Here is a 20,078-nt window from a genome sequence, read left to right as displayed (position 1 = left end):
TTGCCACGTGTCTATAAACTAACCATAACGACCAGTTTCACTAATAATCTACTCGTAAAGATTAAATAAGTTTAAAACCTCGTAATCAACGCCACGAGTAAATAAGGTATCATTTAGTCGCGACGAGCAGATTATAAAACCTTAAGAGACGCGAGTAGTTTATCAAACTAACCATGACGATGAGTTTGAATACCAGATGCAACGAGCCGGTTTGTTTATCAAAACACTAACCGGAATGGTTAGTTTGTTTGGTCAACTAGTCGTTACGAGTAGATATTGGTCAACGATTACTTTACATCCATTATACGAATATTTTATTGGTAATTAACTCGTCTCGATAATTTACCTGGTAAACATTACTCATACGAGTAGTTCATATGTAGTTAACTCGTCCTGACTAGTTTACCTTGTTTATATTCCCGATACGAGTATTTTATTAGTAATTAGAAAATGAGGCTACTGCAACTTTTCGGATGCAACCATTTTCAGCTTGGAAAAATTTTATTTCCATTAACTGTCTTAACACATTTTTCATTAGATTTTTAATTTATTTTCTAATCGAACTTGACTTTAAGCGAAGTTAAACCTTAGGCGAACTTAGCTTTAGGCGAAGTTATCAGGCGAACTTGGCTTTAGGCGAAGTTAAACCTCAGGCGAACTTAGCTCTAGGCGAAGTTATCAGGCGAACTTGGCTTTAGGCGAAGTTACCAGTTAGGCGAACTTGGCCGTAAGCGAAGTTATCAATTAGGCGAACTTTGCCTCAGGCGAAGTTATCGCTTTGAAGGCGAAGTTATCGCTTTGAAGGCGAGGTTGCCCAGTTCGCGGCGAAGTTGCCCAGATCAGCCGCTGTTTTGGTTTCTATCAAGCATTTTGGCGATTTTAACACCCTTGTTATGGTTCGACATCACCCACTACGTTTCCCAACCATTTTCGGTCGTATCTACACTATAAAACTTGGATCTTTAAACTTCAAAGATCAAGAATCATACCTTTTTGAGCTTGTTTGGATCTCGTTTACTTGTTTAATCACAACCAACGCTCTCTCTCTCTCTCTCTCGGATCTGGTCGCCCCTCTCCTCGGTCGGCCGGCGGGGTTTGGTGTGTGGTGTGTGTGTTTTGGAGTGTTAGAAAATAAGGTGAAATGAATGATAGTTTGGGGTTTAGGGGAGATTTATATCCCTTAAATCCCATGGACCTAAGGCCCATTCTCATTTAACCCATCTCAATTAATCCAAGTCCATGATCCGCTCCTCACTCGATATTAAATAATTAATAACGCGAAATCACTAAACGTAACTTTCTTTATTCAACATTAAAATTTTAGGATGTTACATGTTAAAATGATATTTTCTATTAAATTTAGTTTAAATAGGTTAATTAATATGTATTTTTTGTTAAAAATTCTATTTAATTAAAAAGTACTTATGGTCGGATCTATAATATGCTAATAACTAGTGGTTTTCCCCGGCGCGTTGCGTCAATATAGGTCAGTAAAACCCGAAAAGGCCACCAAGTGGTTTAATTGAGAGTTAGCGGCACCAAAGTCCTCATTTATATATAGTAATAATAATAATATGTTTTGGTGATTTTTTTGGATGACAAAGAATCTCACATGTAAACCTAATATTTCAAGGCTAGGTCCAAAACTCTTTATTTTGCCAATTTTATTAAATTACGCAACTTTATAAATATTAAAAGTTATATCACAGCTTTAACAATGCAACCTTTTGCGAAAAAAGTTGCAGCTTTTACTAAAATTTGCATCCTTTCAACAAAAAGGTTACAGTTATTAGTAAAAATTGCAATTTTTTATGAAAAGGGTTGCACTACATCTACTAATGCAACCTTTATGACGAACAAAGTTGCATTAGAGTTAAATGCAACACAATTGAAAATGGTTGCATCCGAAAAGTTGCAGTAGCCTCATTTTCTAATTACTAATAAAATACTCGTATCGGGAATATAAACAAGGTAAACTAGTTAGGACGAGTTAACTACATATGAACTACTCGTATGAGTAATGTTTACCAGGTAAACTTATCGAGACGAGTTAATTACCAATAAAATATTCGTATAATGGATGTAAAGTAATCGTTGACCAATATCTACTCGTAACAACTAGTTGACCAAACAAACTAACCATTCCGGTTAGTGTTTTGATAAACAAACCAGCTCGATGCATCTGGTATTCAAACTCATCGTCATGGTTAGTTTGATAAACTACTCGCGACTCTTAAGGTTTTATAATCTGCTCGTCGCGACTAAATGATACCTTATTTACTCATGGGCGTTGATTACGAGGCTTTAAACTTATTTAATCTTTACTAGTAGATTATTAGTGAAACTGGTCGTTACGGTTAGTTTATAGACACGTGGCAAATTTTAATTGGTTATACAAACTACTCGTGGACAATCATAAACTATTCGTCACGACTAGTTTATAATACCTATTTTGGGAATTTGTTTGAAATGACACCTAAAACCTAAAAAAACGTATTCATAAACGCCTATTTTGGGAATTTTCCCTAACTAATTAAACTAACCTCAGAATAATTTAAAATATTATAAAAGTTCATCGATTCAAACTTCCATATATTTCGTCATCTCCAAAAGCAAACTACTCATAAATTAAGGCTATGTGTAGTGAGCGTGGGCGATTTGGGGCGCGAACAACGCCCCCCTGGGCGAAATTGGGGCGAATTGGGCGGGGGCGTGGGTTATTTATCCCCTGGAGAAAATGAAATTTATTATTATTATATTACTAGTGTGTGTTATATTATACATATACATATATATATATATTATGTATATGTATATATGTTGTGTGTGTGTGTATATATGTATATGTATATATGTTGTGTGTGTGTGTGTTTATATATATGTATATTCCCTTCTTTCGGTCAACACCATGGTTCGCAAAACCAACCGAACGTGAACTTACAATGGAACCCGATGAACCTAAACCAACCGAGCTATTCGTTTCAATTTCCCGAACCGAACCTAAACATGTACGCCAACCGAGCTATATGTTTTTTTATATTTTTAGTTATGTATTTTTTTGTATTTCTGTTTAATTTTAATGCATTTTTATTTAATTATTTGAAGAAATTGGTTTTTATTTGATTAGTTTAATTATAAAAAGAAAATAATAAAAAAAGATACCGTGAGCCCAATTTGTAGCCCCTACACCATTACACCTCAAAAACAAATGCTCACCCTTGCTGACTGGGCGCCACGTGTCACAATTCGTCCCCATTTGTAGCCCTCCACTACACATAGCCTAATATCTCTATTTTGTTAATTCAAATTAAAAGTATTACACAAACTATTGTAACATAAAATATGTTCGCCAACAAAAGTACACCATAGCAATCTTTTTCTTAATGTATTAACGTAGTCAAAATCTTATGGGACCCCAAAAGTATGTGTAAAGAACTAAAGATTGAAAAACTGACGACTTAACAACCCCTTTACACGATGTACACAAAGTAATCGCTCTCCATAAGAAATTTACCAAATTTCCCCCATGTCACTTCTATATAATCCTCCTTCAGAAATCAAACTTTCATACCATTTGTAATCCAAAAACAACCACCTACTCTTATATCGTAATATATATCTCTTAAGAAAGAAAATGGTGATTGCTACCGACTTTAATTGTGTCACGAACACCATTGAAGGTAGACCATCTAACTTCTCGGAATGTTCGTCGCTTTCATCCGTCTCTGATGACGAAGAGTTTACACGAACGGGCAGTGATAGAGGCAACATAAACCGGGGCTGGAGTAAGAAGTGGAAAAAGATGATGAGAAGGTTGGCTAAAGAAAGCAAGAAAAGCTTCTATGGATCTTCAAAGCCTTTGGTATGCTCTTACGATGCCGCTAGTTACTCCCTTAACTTTGATGATGGAAATCACGACGATGAATACTAATTATTTCAATCTAGACGCACATCTCAAGTTTTAAGTGCATGCTCATAATTAGGTTATAGTCAGTGTGGCACATCGTGTACAGGAGTGTTAGTGTGATTTATTTGTTATGTGAATTGATTCAGCTTGTTCATGCGGATTTGTGTGTGAAACAATGGATATTATATAATTAGTTGGATTAACCTCCATTGAATTCCCACTTGCTAGACATAGACGTCATTATATATTATATTGTTCCCGGTGGGAAAAACTCCTACAATGTTACACATACACCGTTAGATCATGCTGAGATCAAATCTGAACCATTCAAACTCCCTTAAAACCTTCTAGAAGCAGCAGTTGCAGACGGTTATGCAATCCGTATATGATTCCTAAACTTTAGGCCATGTGATAATTAACATACCATTCAAATTCAATCCGCTTTTCATTCTTTCCACCTCCTACAATTCAGCAACACTTTACCTGCCATTTAAACCACCATACAAATAATATTAATTAATTTAATGTATCATATATCTTGCATATAAAATATTAACAAATAAGCATTTACAAATCAATGAAAAATAAAAACAGGGTTAAAACTTCTACAAATATAAACCTTGAATCATTCAAATCAAATCAAAATATCTAATAAAAGATAATTTTTATATGGCTACCAAAATCATACAGCTAAACTTTTCTATATTCTAATTATATAAAAATAATAATAAATAGCATTATGACTATATCTATCTTTTTTCTTTAGAAAATCAATTAACAAACTAAATTATAAATTAAACCAAATAGTTACCAAAATCTTACAGTTAGAATTTTCTACATTCTACTTATATTAAATTAATAATAAATCTCATTATGACTAGATCCATTTTTTTCCTTCTGAAAATCAATTAAAAAAATTAATTTATAAATTTAACCAGACAGTGGGTTATATATGAATTAGTCTTATTTAAAAATTTTAAAAAATTCCATTTGCCTCCATTGTGCAAAATAACTGTTGTCACCCTCTTTTATAATTCAAAATTAAAAATAGTAGTGGGTTAGTGGAATGACACATGGCAGCACTTCATTTGTTATACATGTCACATCCCGACCAAAGACGGAACATGCCGGGGTGCAACGTGATTGGACAAATACACAAGACACTATTTAAAGTGATAATATTTAATCAACTCATTTTATTTCAACAAATCAATAAACAACACATCTCGTCCACACAAACAAGTTGAATACAAGTAGCAATTATGTTGTTCGTTTTACTAATATCCTAATAGTCTTAGTAACGTTTTCATCAAGTCCTCGAGTCAACAAAAGTCAAACCTGTAACATTTCATAAAATAAAGTTTGTCAACACAAAGGTTGGTGAGCAATTCATAAGTTTGAGCATATAAGTATATAGTAATAAAAAGCCACAAAACTTGTATACAAAACGATAAATAAAAGCAACAACTTGGATAAATTGACAATCGCTAATAGAATTACGTTAGCGCCACCTAGCTACAAGGGGTTGCCAAGTAGTCTAGGATTTAATAGAATATCGTTAATTGCATTACGTTAACGACACCTTGCTACAAGGGGATGTCAAGTAGTCTAGGATTTATAGATTCAACCAACCGAAAGCGATAAACACATAGACATATAGCATTGAACACTAAATCAAGCAAGTATTTAAGTAATGTATACAATCACGTTTGTGGGTTTAAGATTCAAGTAAATAAAGCATTTAGTTTGATAAGTATGAAATGTCACCCCAAAACGGAAGATGGAAAAGGGGTATGAAAGTACTCACCTCGATTGATGAACCGAGAAATAAATAAATAAATAAATAAATGAAGCTCGAACGGTAAAACATTACTCAACCGGTATTGATAACGAAGTAACAACATTTACTTTTTTTTTCTTTTTTCTTTAAATAAAAATTTAGTCACTTCTATTTACTTATATGCACATTTTTGTGACGTGTGGCCTTACATAAGCTTCCCTGTATGTATTCGATGTTAAAGATCTTTAAGAGAGAGATAAGTGTTTTTAAGTGCTCTAAGAAACAATCAATAATTGTCCATGCCATTATTCTTACCTCGTTGTGGTGACTTTGAAAAGCTCGAAATGAGTTGACTTAATTTTGATCATATATAAAATGATTTCAGTCGCAAGGCCGGTTGAAGATGTTAAAAGTCATGGGCTTTCTTTGAATATGAAACGACGTGATGTTAATTTTAGTGCATAGGCTTAATCTTCATAGCATAGGAGTTTGAGGTGGCTGTTGTATATATTTGGTTGTAAATATTTGGGGTACGTATTTGGTTGTTGCTAGCCATGCTGATATAAAAAAGTGTTCTTGGTCCTAACAAACCATGTTAAGTCAGACGCTACATCGTTCTCAAAATGACATAATTAACAAAGTTAGACCACCCGTAGTGGTAACGTTGCCACCAACGTTGAGGACGAAAACGCGGGGGTACACCGCCCCCCCTGCGTTATATGAAATTGATTTTTGGCTGAGTTGTATACAAAACGCGGGGTTGGCACACAAATAAAAAAAAATAGCCGTTGGGTGGGTGGGTCTTGTTGTTAACGGGATCGCCGGAAAAAATGGTGGTGGTGGTGGGTGGTAACGGGATCGCCGGAAAAAAATGGTGGGTGAGTTACAGATCGGAGAAGAAGGAGAAAAAATGGTGGTGGTGGGTGAGTTACAGATCGGAGAAGAAGGAGAAAAATGGTGGTGGTGGTGGGTGGTAACGGGATCGCCGGAAAAAAATGGTGGGTGAGTTACAGATCGGAGAAGAAGGAGAAAAAATGGTGGTGGTGGGTGAGTTACAGATCGGAGAAGAAGGAGAAAAATGGTGGTGGTGGTGGGTGGTAACGGGATCGCCGGAAAAAATGGTGGGTGAGTTACAGATCGGAGAAGAAGGAGAAAAAATGGTGGTGGTGGGTGAGTTACAGATCGGAGAAGAAGGAGAAAAATGGTGGTGGTGGTGGGTGGTAACGGGATCGCCAGAAAAAATGGTGGGTGAGTTACAGATCGGAGAAGAAGGAGAAAAAATGGTGGTGGTGGGTGAGTTACAGATCGGAGAAGAAGGAGAAAAATGGTGGTGGTGGTGGGTGGTAACGGGATCGCCGGAAAAAATGGTGGGTGAGTTACAGATCGGAGAAGAAGGAGAAAAAATGGTGGTGGTGGGTGAGTTACAGATCGGAGAAGAAGGAGAAAAATGGTGGTGGTGGTGGGTGGTAACGGGATCGCCGGAAAAATGGTGGTGGTGGGTTTCATGGTGGCCGGAACTCCGACGGATCCGGTGAGGTTAAATATTTGTGCTTTTTTATTATTATTTATTTATTATTTAAATATTTGTGAGGTTAAGTGTTTAGTAAACTGTTCTTGATTGGATCCGGTGGCCGGAATAGTTGGATCCGGTGGGTTTCGTGGTGGTCGGAATAATTGGATCCGGTGGTGGGTGCAAAAAAGTGTAAACGTGACTGGGCGCCACGTGGCGCATAACCCCTGGATGTGGAGAGTTATGACTACAGCCTGTTTTTGTACAAAACCATAACTCTGACTGGGCGCCACGTGACGCATAACCCCTGGATGTGGAGCTTTACGACTACACATGGTCTTAGTAACGTATTGCCTTAAGAGTAGAGTTTTTCTCCCAAAAGACCATTAATTAACTTCTAAAGCTAAAGTTATATAGCACCTAACTCCATTTCTTTCTTAAGAAATATATTTTAGCTATCTTTGTTAACATTGCCAGAAGAATTTGACTTTCCCTTTGAAATTTTTTCTCACAATGCCGTTGGTACTCCATGAGTTTGATGCTCAGGCTGGCTTAGTTGCATATTTATAAGAGCACGACTATCACTCTCCTCAATTATGTAGTTTTCGGCATTCATTCTTGCTCCGTAAATCTAATGTCAAAGGAAACCTTTCATTATACGTAGTTTTACTTGAATAAAAAGATTGATAGAGATTGTACGTGTAGACTAATTAATCAACCATGCACACGTAGAATTAATTAGATTTCAAGGGACATAAAAATGTAAAATTTACCTTTTTGTAGAGATCAATGTTATGTTGATGTATCAAACTCCCCTGTGTGATTAAGAGTACCAAAAAAACCGAATATTGTTATATTTTCTTGTTAGAGAATTTTTTGTGATATAGAAATGAAGAACAAACTGAACACCTTTCTTGTCAGATCTTGTATCTCCTCCATTAAAAGTTCATCCTGCAAATCATTTAGCCCCAAAAGTGTGTAGAATCAATTTATTAGTTGTAGTGGCTAACTGGCTATTCAAAGGTTCAAATCCTAATTTTTTTTTGTGATGTTTTCTAACTATATCATAAGGTAATAAAAACCTGTTTTCAAATTTGTGAAAATAGAAGTGCAAGTTTAAGGCCATTAATTAAGACCGTAGTTTTAATGTGTTTTATTATCTTTATGCAAAACTAAAAACATTCCAATCTTAAACATACTTATTATACCTTCTTCGAACGAATGCATCGCAAGCTCATTTCCAGCTGATTCTCTAGGCTTTTCAGGTCCTCAAGACCCATATTGCTGATTTCTTCTCCCATCACCTGCCTAATATTAACATAGACTAAAATTAAAATGAAGTGTTTTTTAAAGTAACACATATGGCAGAGGATAATTTCAAATCGCGCTCTACACTGTCCATCTTTGAGGCTAATGCAGATGATTATAGTACCAACGAAATCATTAGAAATGAAAATTAAATACAATTTACCGATGAGTTACTTGTAGAGTCTCTAGTTGTTCCTTCAGTATTGATGCTTCCATTTGCCAGAGCTAGCAATATTTGTATATATTAGTGATAAACTTAAATATAATGCATACCACTAAAAGCAGAGTTGAAATATTACAGTGATCAAATTATGTGTATGATGAGGGTCATAAGCGGTTTAAAAATTGGAGTTCTTTTCGTAATCTTTTTTTTTTACAAAGGATTGTAACATGTCACTACTACAAAAAAGACTTTTAATGACATGCGCACAATGACACGCGGTGATTTATGACGCGCAAATGTGGGTGTCATTAAAAACGTCATATTTTATAAAAATTAGACGACTTATGACACTTTTTTAGTATGTCATTAAACTAGTGTCATAAATTAAAAAAATAACTATAAATGTCATATATGCGTGTCATGTTTCAATCAAAATGAAAAATTAAAACCCCCGCCCAATATTTCCTTACTGCCTAAACAAATTAAACCAGACCCAGGCTAGGGTTCATCTCCTACTCTACACCAGCCCCACCCAAGAGTTATCTCCTTCTGCCATTTATTTTCTCTACCAGTCCCACGCTACACAGAGAATACCATCTATGGTTCAGTTCACCACGCTCGTTCAATTTCAATAGGCTAGGATTTAGTTTACAGTCGGCTAGGGTTCAGTCGACCAGGGTTTGCTTACTTGGAGTTAATTGAAGGATTATGTTGAGGATTTCATCTATTGTGAGGTATATGCCTTTAATTTTATCTTGTTATAATGTTAATTGGCTAGGGTTAATGGACTGTTAATTTAATGTTTGCTTGTCAAAATCATAATTTTTTTATTTTTCTGAATGTTGAAATCTGAATGCTGATCATTAGGACATCAGAGATCATTTAAGGCTGATTTTGCACACAGATTAGGGGTGGGGGTTATTGTTTGATAATCTTGTAACAGATGATTCATGTGTGGCACAATTAGTAATGTATTATGTAAAGATTACTAAAATAGAACCATAACCAAATGTGGAAATTAGGGTGTTCATGATCTGGTTTTGACGTTTTTATGTCAAACCATAACCAAACCGTTATGGTTTTTGATCAATGAACCCGAAACCGGGCCATTATATATATATATATATATATATGGTAGGGTTATCCTAAAAATAAGTAGTTTCCTAGGAAGACTAAGAATAAATCATAGCCATTGGATTATGTTAATCAATTGTTGAGATTTAAAATCACCAATAACCGACATAGTTTCCTAGAATTACTCTTTAATCATTATAAGCGACATAGTTTCCTAGAATTGTTCTTGCACCATCATTTGTAATGCCAAATGTCAAAAATTTGTTGGTTCTTACAATTCCTAGGAAACTCTTTATTCTTATTTGAACCCTTTTCTATATATATATATATATATATATATATATGAATGTCGGTGCTTATATGAAGAATGATTATGGTAAGGTGTGCTTAGATGTGGTTTTATTTTATTTTATTGAAATAAATCTATTGTTGTCATAGAATCAAACCTTTCTTAGCATCTGCATATAATGAGATAATCTTGTGGACTTGGTTTAAAAAAGCGTTAGGCGAGGCGAGGCGTTTTGGTTCAAAAATCCGAAGCGCTAAGCGCTAGGCGCGAAGCGAGAGCTTCACGTATGTGAGGCGTTCTTATTTAAAAATACTAAAAATTAATTATACATGACATATTTTACTTGAAAATCAATCATAAAGATAAAACATATTTGTAAAACTAAACATATTTTACTAGAAGGTTAATATTTGGAGAAGATAAACTTTGAATATGAAAATTAAAGAGTGGTTTGAATTAAATAGAGTGATAAATATATATAATGCGGTTGAGTAATGTTTTATAGATGAGCCCCAACGTTATTATTTTAAGCAGATGGCCCAAACAGCTACATTTTCAATATAATTTGGACTGAATCACATGAGGCGCTGCCTCAAGCGCCTCACGCCTCGCCGGTTAAATGCGCGCCTGAGGGCACCTCATGTATTTAAGCGTCTCACCTAAAATAAGGCGTTTTCAAAAACGCCTCGGGCGCCTCACGCCTGAGGCGCGCTGTAACATCCTAAATTTTCATATTTAATAAAAGAAAATCGCGTTTATTTATTGGGCCTAAATAATTAATCGGTATTAATAAAGATCATAGACTTGGACTAATTAAGATGGATTAAAGGGAATGGGCCTTAGGTTCATGGGCTTTAAGGGATATAAATACCCCTTAAACCACCCTAAAACCCTAATCCTCATTCCATTCATCCATATTGCCTACACACTCCAAAACACACATACACCCCACACCATATACGGCCGAGAGAGAGAGAGAGACGAGCGAGATCCGAGAGCGAGTAAACGTTAGTTGTGATTAGATCTTCGTTATTCGAGTCTTATACAAGATCTAGAGTTCCTAAACAAGCTAACCAAGATCAAACGAGCACGTAAAGGTATGTCTTTTACCTTAAAGTTACGTTTTTATAAACGTTTAGTCGTGAAACTTAGAACGAGAGTAGATCGGGTATAAACGAAACGTAAAGTTGTAGACTTGATGATAAAACGAACCTAATGAACCCATAAACCTGTGCGGCTCGATTAAAAAGAAAACCCTAAGATCTAGTTTGGAACGTTTTAGCTTAAAGGTCCAACCTTTATGCGTTTCGGGCCAAATCTTCATTAAAAATGACCAAAGGAATGATCGCGGGTTGGTTAAAATCATAACCAAGAATTAAACAATAAAACTGAGATGATTATAGGGGTTTTCGGGATGAGCCGTAGCGGTAAATGAACAACTTCGCCTGCAAGCTTAAGTTCGCCTTGCAAGCAAGTTCACCAAGTATGTTCGCTGCTAGTCAAGTTCGCCAGATATTAAGTTCGCTGGCTTACAATTTGCTTACAGCTCGACCCCAGCCAGGGGCTCTGCCCCTTGGACCCTGCTAGGGGCTGCCGCCCCTAGACCCCGCTGCCAGGGGTGCTGCCCCCGACCCCCGTTCGTTGTGGGTTAAATAAAGATAGAAATACGACACGAATAGTAATAGTTAATTGATACGTGTGATTGTTATACAGTTAGTCGTGCACAACTGAAGAAAGGGATTACCATTAACGGTGAACGTAACCGCATACAGGTGAGTTTCTAGCCCCATTTCCTTGTTATGTTTTCGGGGCTGTGTGCATACTCGATGTGGATGTTAATACACTTACCTTAAATGGTAAGTGTATGTCTTGATATTTATGTATGTATGCTTGAAAGTACGTGAACGACCTTCGGGTATTGCATGTACTGTTAAGGCAAGTATGGTGTAGTATGTATGATATGTGTATGTGAATACGGATGTATGTACAATTATGTTGTGTATAGTATTAAACTTATGGACATGATAATGAAAGATAAGGTAAGGTTAAAGGGTTGCATACCCTAATAATATATGCGAAGGTTAAAGGGTTGCATACCCTAATAATATATGCGAAGGTTGAAGGGTTGCATACCCTAATAATATATGCGAATATTATAGGGCGTAATGCTCTTTAAAACGTAAGGTAAGTATAAGAAAGAAAGAAAGTGCGAAGGTAAGTAAGTTTATTATAAACGAGAGTATGAAAGTACGTAGTTATGAATGTATTGTATGTTATATGATTAACTAGAACTCACTCAGCGTAGCTGACTTTTAGTATGCACGCAGGTGAGTAGAATGAGGCAGCTCGCTTGAGGGGACACGTGGCGTTGAATAAGAGGCTGACATCGGAAGACTCAAGACGTGTTATGTTTTAAGTACTTAGTTTTTGAAAGACAAGTTGTTTGTTTAAGACAAGTTTTGGATTGTTATGAAATGTTTTACGAAAGTTTTATGTTTCGCAAAAGTTTTAATTAACTCTGATATTTAGAACTGCGTTTATGAGTAAATCCAACATCCAATGTAGGGCACCGGTAACGGGGCCTTACACGCTCCTTTTTAAACCAAGCTTGTGGGTTAAAAGGGCTGCCACATTTGTTTTCTATTTGTTGCTTGACCTTTACTTCAAGTATAAAGTTACCTTATGTGTTTTATATTTGCAGTTTGTATCTACGCACGGCTGTTTTGCTTGCATCTTTTGGTTATCGCAGTTTTCTTAAAAACTTGGAATCGGTACCAAAGATGCATGGTTCGGTACCATACCGAATCAGGTATCGATTCGGTACCAACCTTTTGAGGGTTTGGGATTAATTTGGTACCTGTATTTTCTAAATGTGTGCCTACGATAATGGTACCGAATCAAGCATCTTTGGTAGCGATTCCAAGTTGTTAAGAAAATCGCAATAGGAAAAGTCGGGATCGGGACCAGTCGGTTACCGTATGATACCAAGTTACCAACCTCATCCCTATGCTAACAATACAACTACATCAGTATGTTTAGTTATTACAATTTAAGGATGGTCCATTTAATTGTTGAGGTAAAGATCAATGTTTACTAACAGTTGAATATGATTTGGTTTCTTAGTTATCACAGGAATGTTGCTGCAAACATTCATAACAAGAAAAAAAATTGATTAAGGTAGCACTAATTTCTTCAACAACTTTGACTTCGTTTGAGTTGATAAATATTTTGACTTTTGTTTAATAAACTTACTAGGACACGTCTGAAGATCAATATGTTCCAATCTTCTTGGAAATCTCATAAAAAACTTTGGATCAACAGGATCATAATTTGGTATGTGTCTGCAAACCAAAAAATTTTGTAGATCATTATTTTAGACTTTTTGTAAAATTTGATAGGTTAAGATGGATGATACTCTAATTACTTCTTTGGACTATTTAGTGGATATTGACTTTTGTGATGGCATATATTAACTTGCAGTTGTCGAGTATGTCGAAGATCATGATGCTAATTATAGAAAGAGGTACACCGTTCTTTATATCTTTAACAGTCAAACATCTAACATTCGAGTTTTTAAGAATGATTTCACATTAAATATTGATTTTGTTAGTATTGTGAAAAACAATGCAGTTGGAAACTCGGGTCAACAAACTCCCCTATTAAGGGATTGACTTGCCTTAAATTCAATTGAATACCATGTATGTTTCAGATTTAAATAATAAATAAATTTGCAGGCCAACATCTGTTGGGAAGCAAGAAGGCATTGAAGACTGCTGTAAGGGTAAATTTTCTTAGCTGCTCTAATAATTCTCAAATGTAAAATTTCGTATGTGAAAGTTATGTTTCTATGTGAAAGTAAAATTCCGTATGTGAAAGTTAGGTTTCTATGTAAAATTCCGTAGATGATTGAAAATATATACATGTAAAAGCTAAAATATGTATTTTAAAAACTTACGGTTCGGTCTAGCTATATACGGCTGGTTTCCGGTATAAACTATAAATCAAACCGCTCATTACAGTTTGAAATTCAAAAAACCGACCGTGAAATCAAACTGATAACTGGTTCGAACGGTTTCACGGTTTGAAACCAAACCGTGAAAACCCCTAGTAGAAATGATGTTTAATAATGAGGAATATTAAGATTTGAGCAAGTAATATGTAAAGGTTCTCATAGTTGAGGGATGCATTGACATGTCAGAATTTATAGTCAATGTGCGCGCAATTTTGGCTTTAATTTGCTGCTGCTGAACCAACAATAAACAACAAACTTTTGGCTTTAACTTGCTGCTGCTGAACCAACAGTAAGCAACACACAATTCGGTCAAAGCTGACTTTTGGGTTAGCCTTTGTCCCATAAATAGTCTCTTTGAAAATTATGGTGAAAATACACTTTTATAAGATAAATGGTTAAGGCAAACATACGCGCACAAGCCAGTTGCGGATCATGCTAGCAAACATAAGGCTGTTATGGGTTGCTGGCTCTTTTGGTCAATAGATAGTATAAGGCACAAGAGGCTTAAAAACCCAAGTTATCATCAAGGGTATATCTGGAAGTATTTAAGACTTGTAAAATGGAGTATAGTGCAATTACAAATGGGTCGAGTTTTCTGCCATAATTAATATAAAGGTATCTCTTTATCTTTTTAATAAGATTATGAAAAATCTGTCATTATTTGTATGTATTCATATGCTTTGTGCATTATGTATTAATCATTTTCTTGCATTAATGATATGTATAGTTTTCTTTGTTTTTTTTTTAAATGGTGCACTCACCTTCATGTTGCTGGAATGCTTTTTCTTAATGTTCAAGGTTAGCTATAATATTCCAAAGTTAGATATCTTATATCTATGAACTAAAAACACATACTTATTATCAGAGGTAACACATTTTTTATGTTTGACTTTGAAAAATATACAGATTGGATTACAGGGTGAAACAAATAAACTTTTGTTTTGTTTTGTTAATAATCCTTTTTACTTGTATCAACTTTAAAAATAATTTAAAAGTGTACAGTTAAAGGCCCATCAATGTATCAGACCTGTTTAATATATAGGTTAAAATGGTCGGGTTTGGGTACTATATTCTTGTTTATAAATCACTAGAAAGCTTAATTATATGTCTTAATATTTTTATTGTTTTGTAGCGTTCGACTCAGCCAAGAAATACCAAGTGGTTATTATGTCTTATAATTCATGAAGGACTTCAAATACTCGTCAATAACAATGTAAGTGTAATAATACTTGCTCGATTATGTTTATATTGGTTTGTTTTAACCCAATTTGTTTTGATTCAACCAAATTTTGTAACTTTTACTTTGTTTATTATTCGTTTTAGGTTGGGAAGAGAAGACGAATACATGGAGGCTGATTTCAATGCAGTTCACGAAGAATGGTCGATCTACGCAACATAGTTTATTTTCCAGTAGTGATATGCATGGTGTTGAATAGTAACCAACATTTTTGTTAACTTTGAGAATATTTGTAGTATTTTGACTTGTAATGTCTAGTTAAGAAAATGAAATGGACGGTTTTGTTGCTATATTTGTGTCATTAATGTAAATATTAGTAATTATGCATATATATATTATTTTTCTAAAAAACAATATACGATGACATGCATAAATGCTAGTCATATACAAGTGTCACACATGCATGTCATAAACGTGTGTCATTAATGCGTGTCATTAAACATGACACGCAATTCGCAGATTGCGCGTCATTTTCAATTTATGACAGGGGCTTCAATGACACACATTTGCGTGTCATCTATACCCTTTAAAGGCCTTTTTTCTAGTAGTGCGTGTGGGAACATGACGACAACACACCTTTTGTATTACGATATTTCAGATGTCGTAAATCAAACATATTTGAGTTGAAGTGAGTTTGAGGAAAAAGGAAACTAACCCAAACATGGTGATTCTTTTTCTCCGGTGATCCGTGAAAATCATAAAAGCTTAACCCTAACTTTAAGGTTCCTCACCCCCCAAAAAAAAAAAATCTCTTAAAAATTGGGCCCTTAGCTTCTTTATTCTAAAAAGTTTGTAAGATAAGAAGAATGTTTTCAGCTTTGCATCTTATGCGTGACATATTTTGCAAACAAATGTAATAAAGTGATCATTCAATTTGTAATCTATAAGTACATAATGTTTATTTGATGTTAAATTACTTGAAGGTGGATTAAGATGTAATAAGGGGGGGATTGTACCTTAGCCTCTGACGTAGAATTCAACAATTGACTGTTGTCTTCTTTTGATCTGATATAGCGTTGAATCACCGATTTCATGCTGAAATATCATATAACTCAAACCTTTTTAATCAGCACAAACAAGAAGTTTCATCAAAAGTTTATTGACGCACTTAACAAACCAACCGACAATTGGTTCATCACCTAAAATGCAACTAGCTAGTCTGCATTTATGAGAAAATCACTAGAAAACAGGCCAGCATGTGTGCCGCCAACTTTGCTCGAATAGGTAGTTATAAACGAGTCCACACCCTGATAACCTGGCTCACAAAGAGCTGGGTGGTGCCCACAATCCGATAATTAATCCGGCTCCTTCACATCCCACTTGAATAAATGTAAATGTTAATATATGTCTATTTATGGAATATGGACAATAAGAAAACCAAGGAACGATGGGGTTTTTTTACGACAGCAGCTGTTGATGTCCAAATTGTGGAAATTATTAGGGAGGATTCTGGTTTTTGGATATCTAATGTATTTTGATATTTTCTTTCTATAAATAGCCTCGGGTATCTCTGTGTATTCTTTTGTAAAATTGGTGTTATTGTGGTCTATATATCTTGGCTCTACGCAGGCGTAACAACCTTAGGGTTGTTTTTGTGTTTGGAATAAAATTTGTCGTTAAAAAAATCGTGCATAAGAAGATGATAACATATGGCCACACGAATTTTAAATCTTTATACAATCATCTTGCTATTAGCTATAAATTTTAGCTAGGTACAAATAAATGCTTAGATTTATCCCAATACAATCTATTTCTTATCAGAAGTTTATGTAAAACAAATATTCTAAAACCATAGAGAATCTATTAAAACAGAATCGTTTGGTTCTTGTTAAAATATTTTAAAACAGAATCGGTTGGTTCTTGTTAAAATATTTAGTAAAAAAAGCTCTTTTAACTAGGAAAGTGTCTGGGTATTATCTTAAGAATATTTGAGCATCAATAAACAAAATTATCAAGTTTATCTTAGAATACAACTTTAAAATAAAGTTCTGCGATCTGGCCGATAAAGAGAAATATATATATAATGGATGAAGAACAAATTATAAAAAACACAATACTTTAATTGGTATCTACTTGTTAAACTCAAGACTCAGGTGAAAAACCACTGAGCTTATACCTTTTCCTCTCTTTATTATTTTTTTTCCCGTGAAACTAACCTACTCCCTGAGTACTTCTGTAAACCACCGATACCTACAACTTGCGGGATTTGAAGGGAAACCACAGACTAACCTAACTAATATTTTGCATATAACTATATACAAATATATGTGTGTATATATATGTGTGTGTGTGTTGCACGCGTGTGTTTTGAAGAATATATATATACACATTAGCTAGATTTTGTAAGTTAATTGGTTGGTCCCGTTGGTAGATTTGTAAACTCTAATACATAAAGAGGTGATCCATCATGTATTACTATTTGTATATTATAAGTACATTGTTATCACAGCTTCATTATTCTCTTCACTTTCTAGTTTAAGGTTTAGTTAGCTTTTCATTTATACAAAGTTTACAAGGTATCACTGCATCTAATCGAGGATCAATCCGTAATTAGTTCTACGCATCAGATCATTTCTAATTACACTTCGATTTCGATTTAACCAGACAACAGATAATGAGTTTATTTATTTTAAAACAGCAACAAATATCCGCAAAACAAAGAATAAAAAAAATCACCTGGTGCTGGAAAATTCAGAGAGCTTGCCGGTGCTGGAGAAGATGATGGCTCCAACTTGAGCATCACATAAAATGGCTATCTCTTTTGTTTTCTTCAAAAACCCATTCCTTCTCTTGGAAAATGTTACTTGGCGGCTCTTTGTGTCCTCGATCCTTCGAATCACAATCTTTCCTCTACCCATATATGATCTGTATCTCGATTTCTTAATATTTTAGGGTTTCTTGATTTCAGAAAGAAATAGAGGGTTAGATCTTGATGAAGCAATTAATGGGCATAAGTGTGTACTTTAGCTTATAGTTAGAGAAATACAAAACATAAATATATACGCAAGTGGGAAGAAAATTAGGGAGATAGTGGATTTATATGGTGTCATCCACGGTGTAGATAGATCGGATCGATCTGACGTGGCCAACTCATATCTATATATGTTCCTGTAACCATGGATAAAACATAAATTAGGGAGATAGGGGTTCCAAAACAAGCATGTATACTATTAGTATATACGCACATTCATATTTCATATATTACTAACAATTAAGCTCGAGCACAACTACTTAGTTTCACCACGACAATAAGAAAAAGAGCAAACACCGAGGACACGCGGAGGAAGCCGAATCTTCATGTAAAAAGTACCAACGTGTGAGAGACCGTCACCTCACATTTAACCAAATTGGTAGGGGTGGAAACCGAATGAGATTCAACATGAAGAATATGTTTCAACCAATCACATGGTTTCCAGTTACAGAACATACTTTTGGAGATTCGGGTATGAAAAACCTATGGAGATTTCTTATTGGAGTGTTGGGTATAATCTTGATGTTTCGGGTCGGTTCGGGTCAAGTACGGGTTAAGAGAATGGGTCATCCACAATTAACAAACCAGTTGTTGAATTGGCACTAGTTTGACCGAGTTATTTGGAAAATGGACGTTGAGGTGCATGAAAGTTTGTTGCTTGTGCTAGTCTTTAGGAAATAGTTAGTTTGTTTTATCCCACGTTGTTACTATGTAAGGCTATATATAGTTAGTTTGTTTCATTAATATGTACCTTCTTCTTTAATATTATAACATAAGCTTTCTTCAACCTTTTGCATTTTCGTTTTCTCATACTACATACATATATATACATACGTGAATTATTGTGTGTAGCTTGGGGCCTGAACCAACATGGAGTACCTAATTGGTACCGTTAGTCACGGAACCAAGGCTTCTCATTGGAGGTCATCCTAAGGCTATCAATCATCTCTTATAACTGCAACTAGATGATCCAAATTCTGTTTTTTAATAGAAATATCTCAATTTTATGTACAATTAATTAATTTAACAAAATTTCGAGCCTAAAGGGTCAGTGATCCCTAATGACCCCCTTTGGTTCCCCATGGTATTGAAGGATGCCCCTGATACCCTAAAAATCTGGACCTATACAAAGGCAAAACATTAGAAACAGAAGACCAGCAAATAGGATGAACCTTAGCGTGCTTTATACCTCTACTTAATTATGCTATTAGTAAATATTCAAAAACTTTGCGCAGTGTTTTGAGTCCATGTTGTATTTTTTGCCCATGGTTTACATTAAAGACTACTCTCCAGTTTAACCATGTAGGAAATTGTCTTGATATATATCACATGTAAAGCAGTGTTTTGGGAACCGGAGAGGTTTTGTGGTTGTTTAGTTACTTTTTAAATTTATTTTGTTCTTAACGTGTCGCTTATCAATTATGTGGTACCACGTCACGGAGTGATTCAAATGTGACCATGGTTGAATGTTTAAGTCTGTGATAATAAAAAAATGTGAGTTTAGAAATAAAATTGATGGGTATGTAAATTAGTCCTTTCTACAAAATGAATAATAGAGAAATAATGTGGACATCACATTACTACTTACATATCCGCTTTAGGTATATTTTTTTGTGTAGTTTTACGTCAATTGCATATACCAATAAAAAATGGACACATAAACTTAAAGATGTATTTCATTCAAAACGCCCCACTCTTAATTTGGCATTTTGCGTCATTTGGCATCCCCGTCATGTGGCATCTCGTCATCAATGGAAGTTTTGCAAAAAGTGACGTAATGGGCAAAACGTCACAACTCTCCTATAATAATTACATATATTCCCCTTC

At 34.9% G+C, this 20,078-nt stretch overlaps 1 protein-coding gene across 2 annotated transcripts; it reads right to left on the bottom strand.

Annotated features, from left to right (window-relative positions):
- Positions 1-7,684: 7,684 nt before the first annotated feature.
- LOC143624017 (MADS-box transcription factor 27-like) lies at positions 7,685-18,678 on the bottom strand. 2 transcript variants are annotated; one of them, XM_077094775.1, is made up of 7 exons: positions 17,957-18,678; positions 16,237-16,315; positions 8,669-8,730; positions 8,406-8,505; positions 8,107-8,148; positions 7,971-8,012; positions 7,685-7,828 (listed from the first exon to the last, which is right to left on the bottom strand). In XM_077094775.1, exons 1-7 carry the CDS (start codon positions 18,136-18,138, stop codon positions 7,706-7,708), a joined length of 630 nt encoding a protein of 209 aa, XP_076950890.1. In that variant the 5' UTR covers positions 18,139-18,678; the 3' UTR covers positions 7,685-7,705. The 2 variants fall into 2 exon arrangements, with proteins under 2 accessions (XP_076950890.1, XP_076950891.1); XM_077094776.1 differs by lacking the exons at positions 7,685-7,828; positions 7,971-8,012; positions 8,107-8,148 and having other exon boundaries at positions 8,400-8,505.
- Positions 18,679-20,078: the final 1,400 nt, after the last annotated feature.

Source organism: Bidens hawaiensis, unplaced genomic scaffold (assembly GCF_021521415.1).
Source record: "Bidens hawaiensis isolate Kalapana, Puna unplaced genomic scaffold, B.hawaiensis_p1.1 tig00003653_1, whole genome shotgun sequence".
In the NCBI taxonomy this organism is placed as follows: domain Eukaryota; kingdom Viridiplantae; phylum Streptophyta; class Magnoliopsida; order Asterales; family Asteraceae; genus Bidens; species Bidens hawaiensis.
This window is presented reverse-complemented; position numbering and strand designations above follow the sequence as displayed.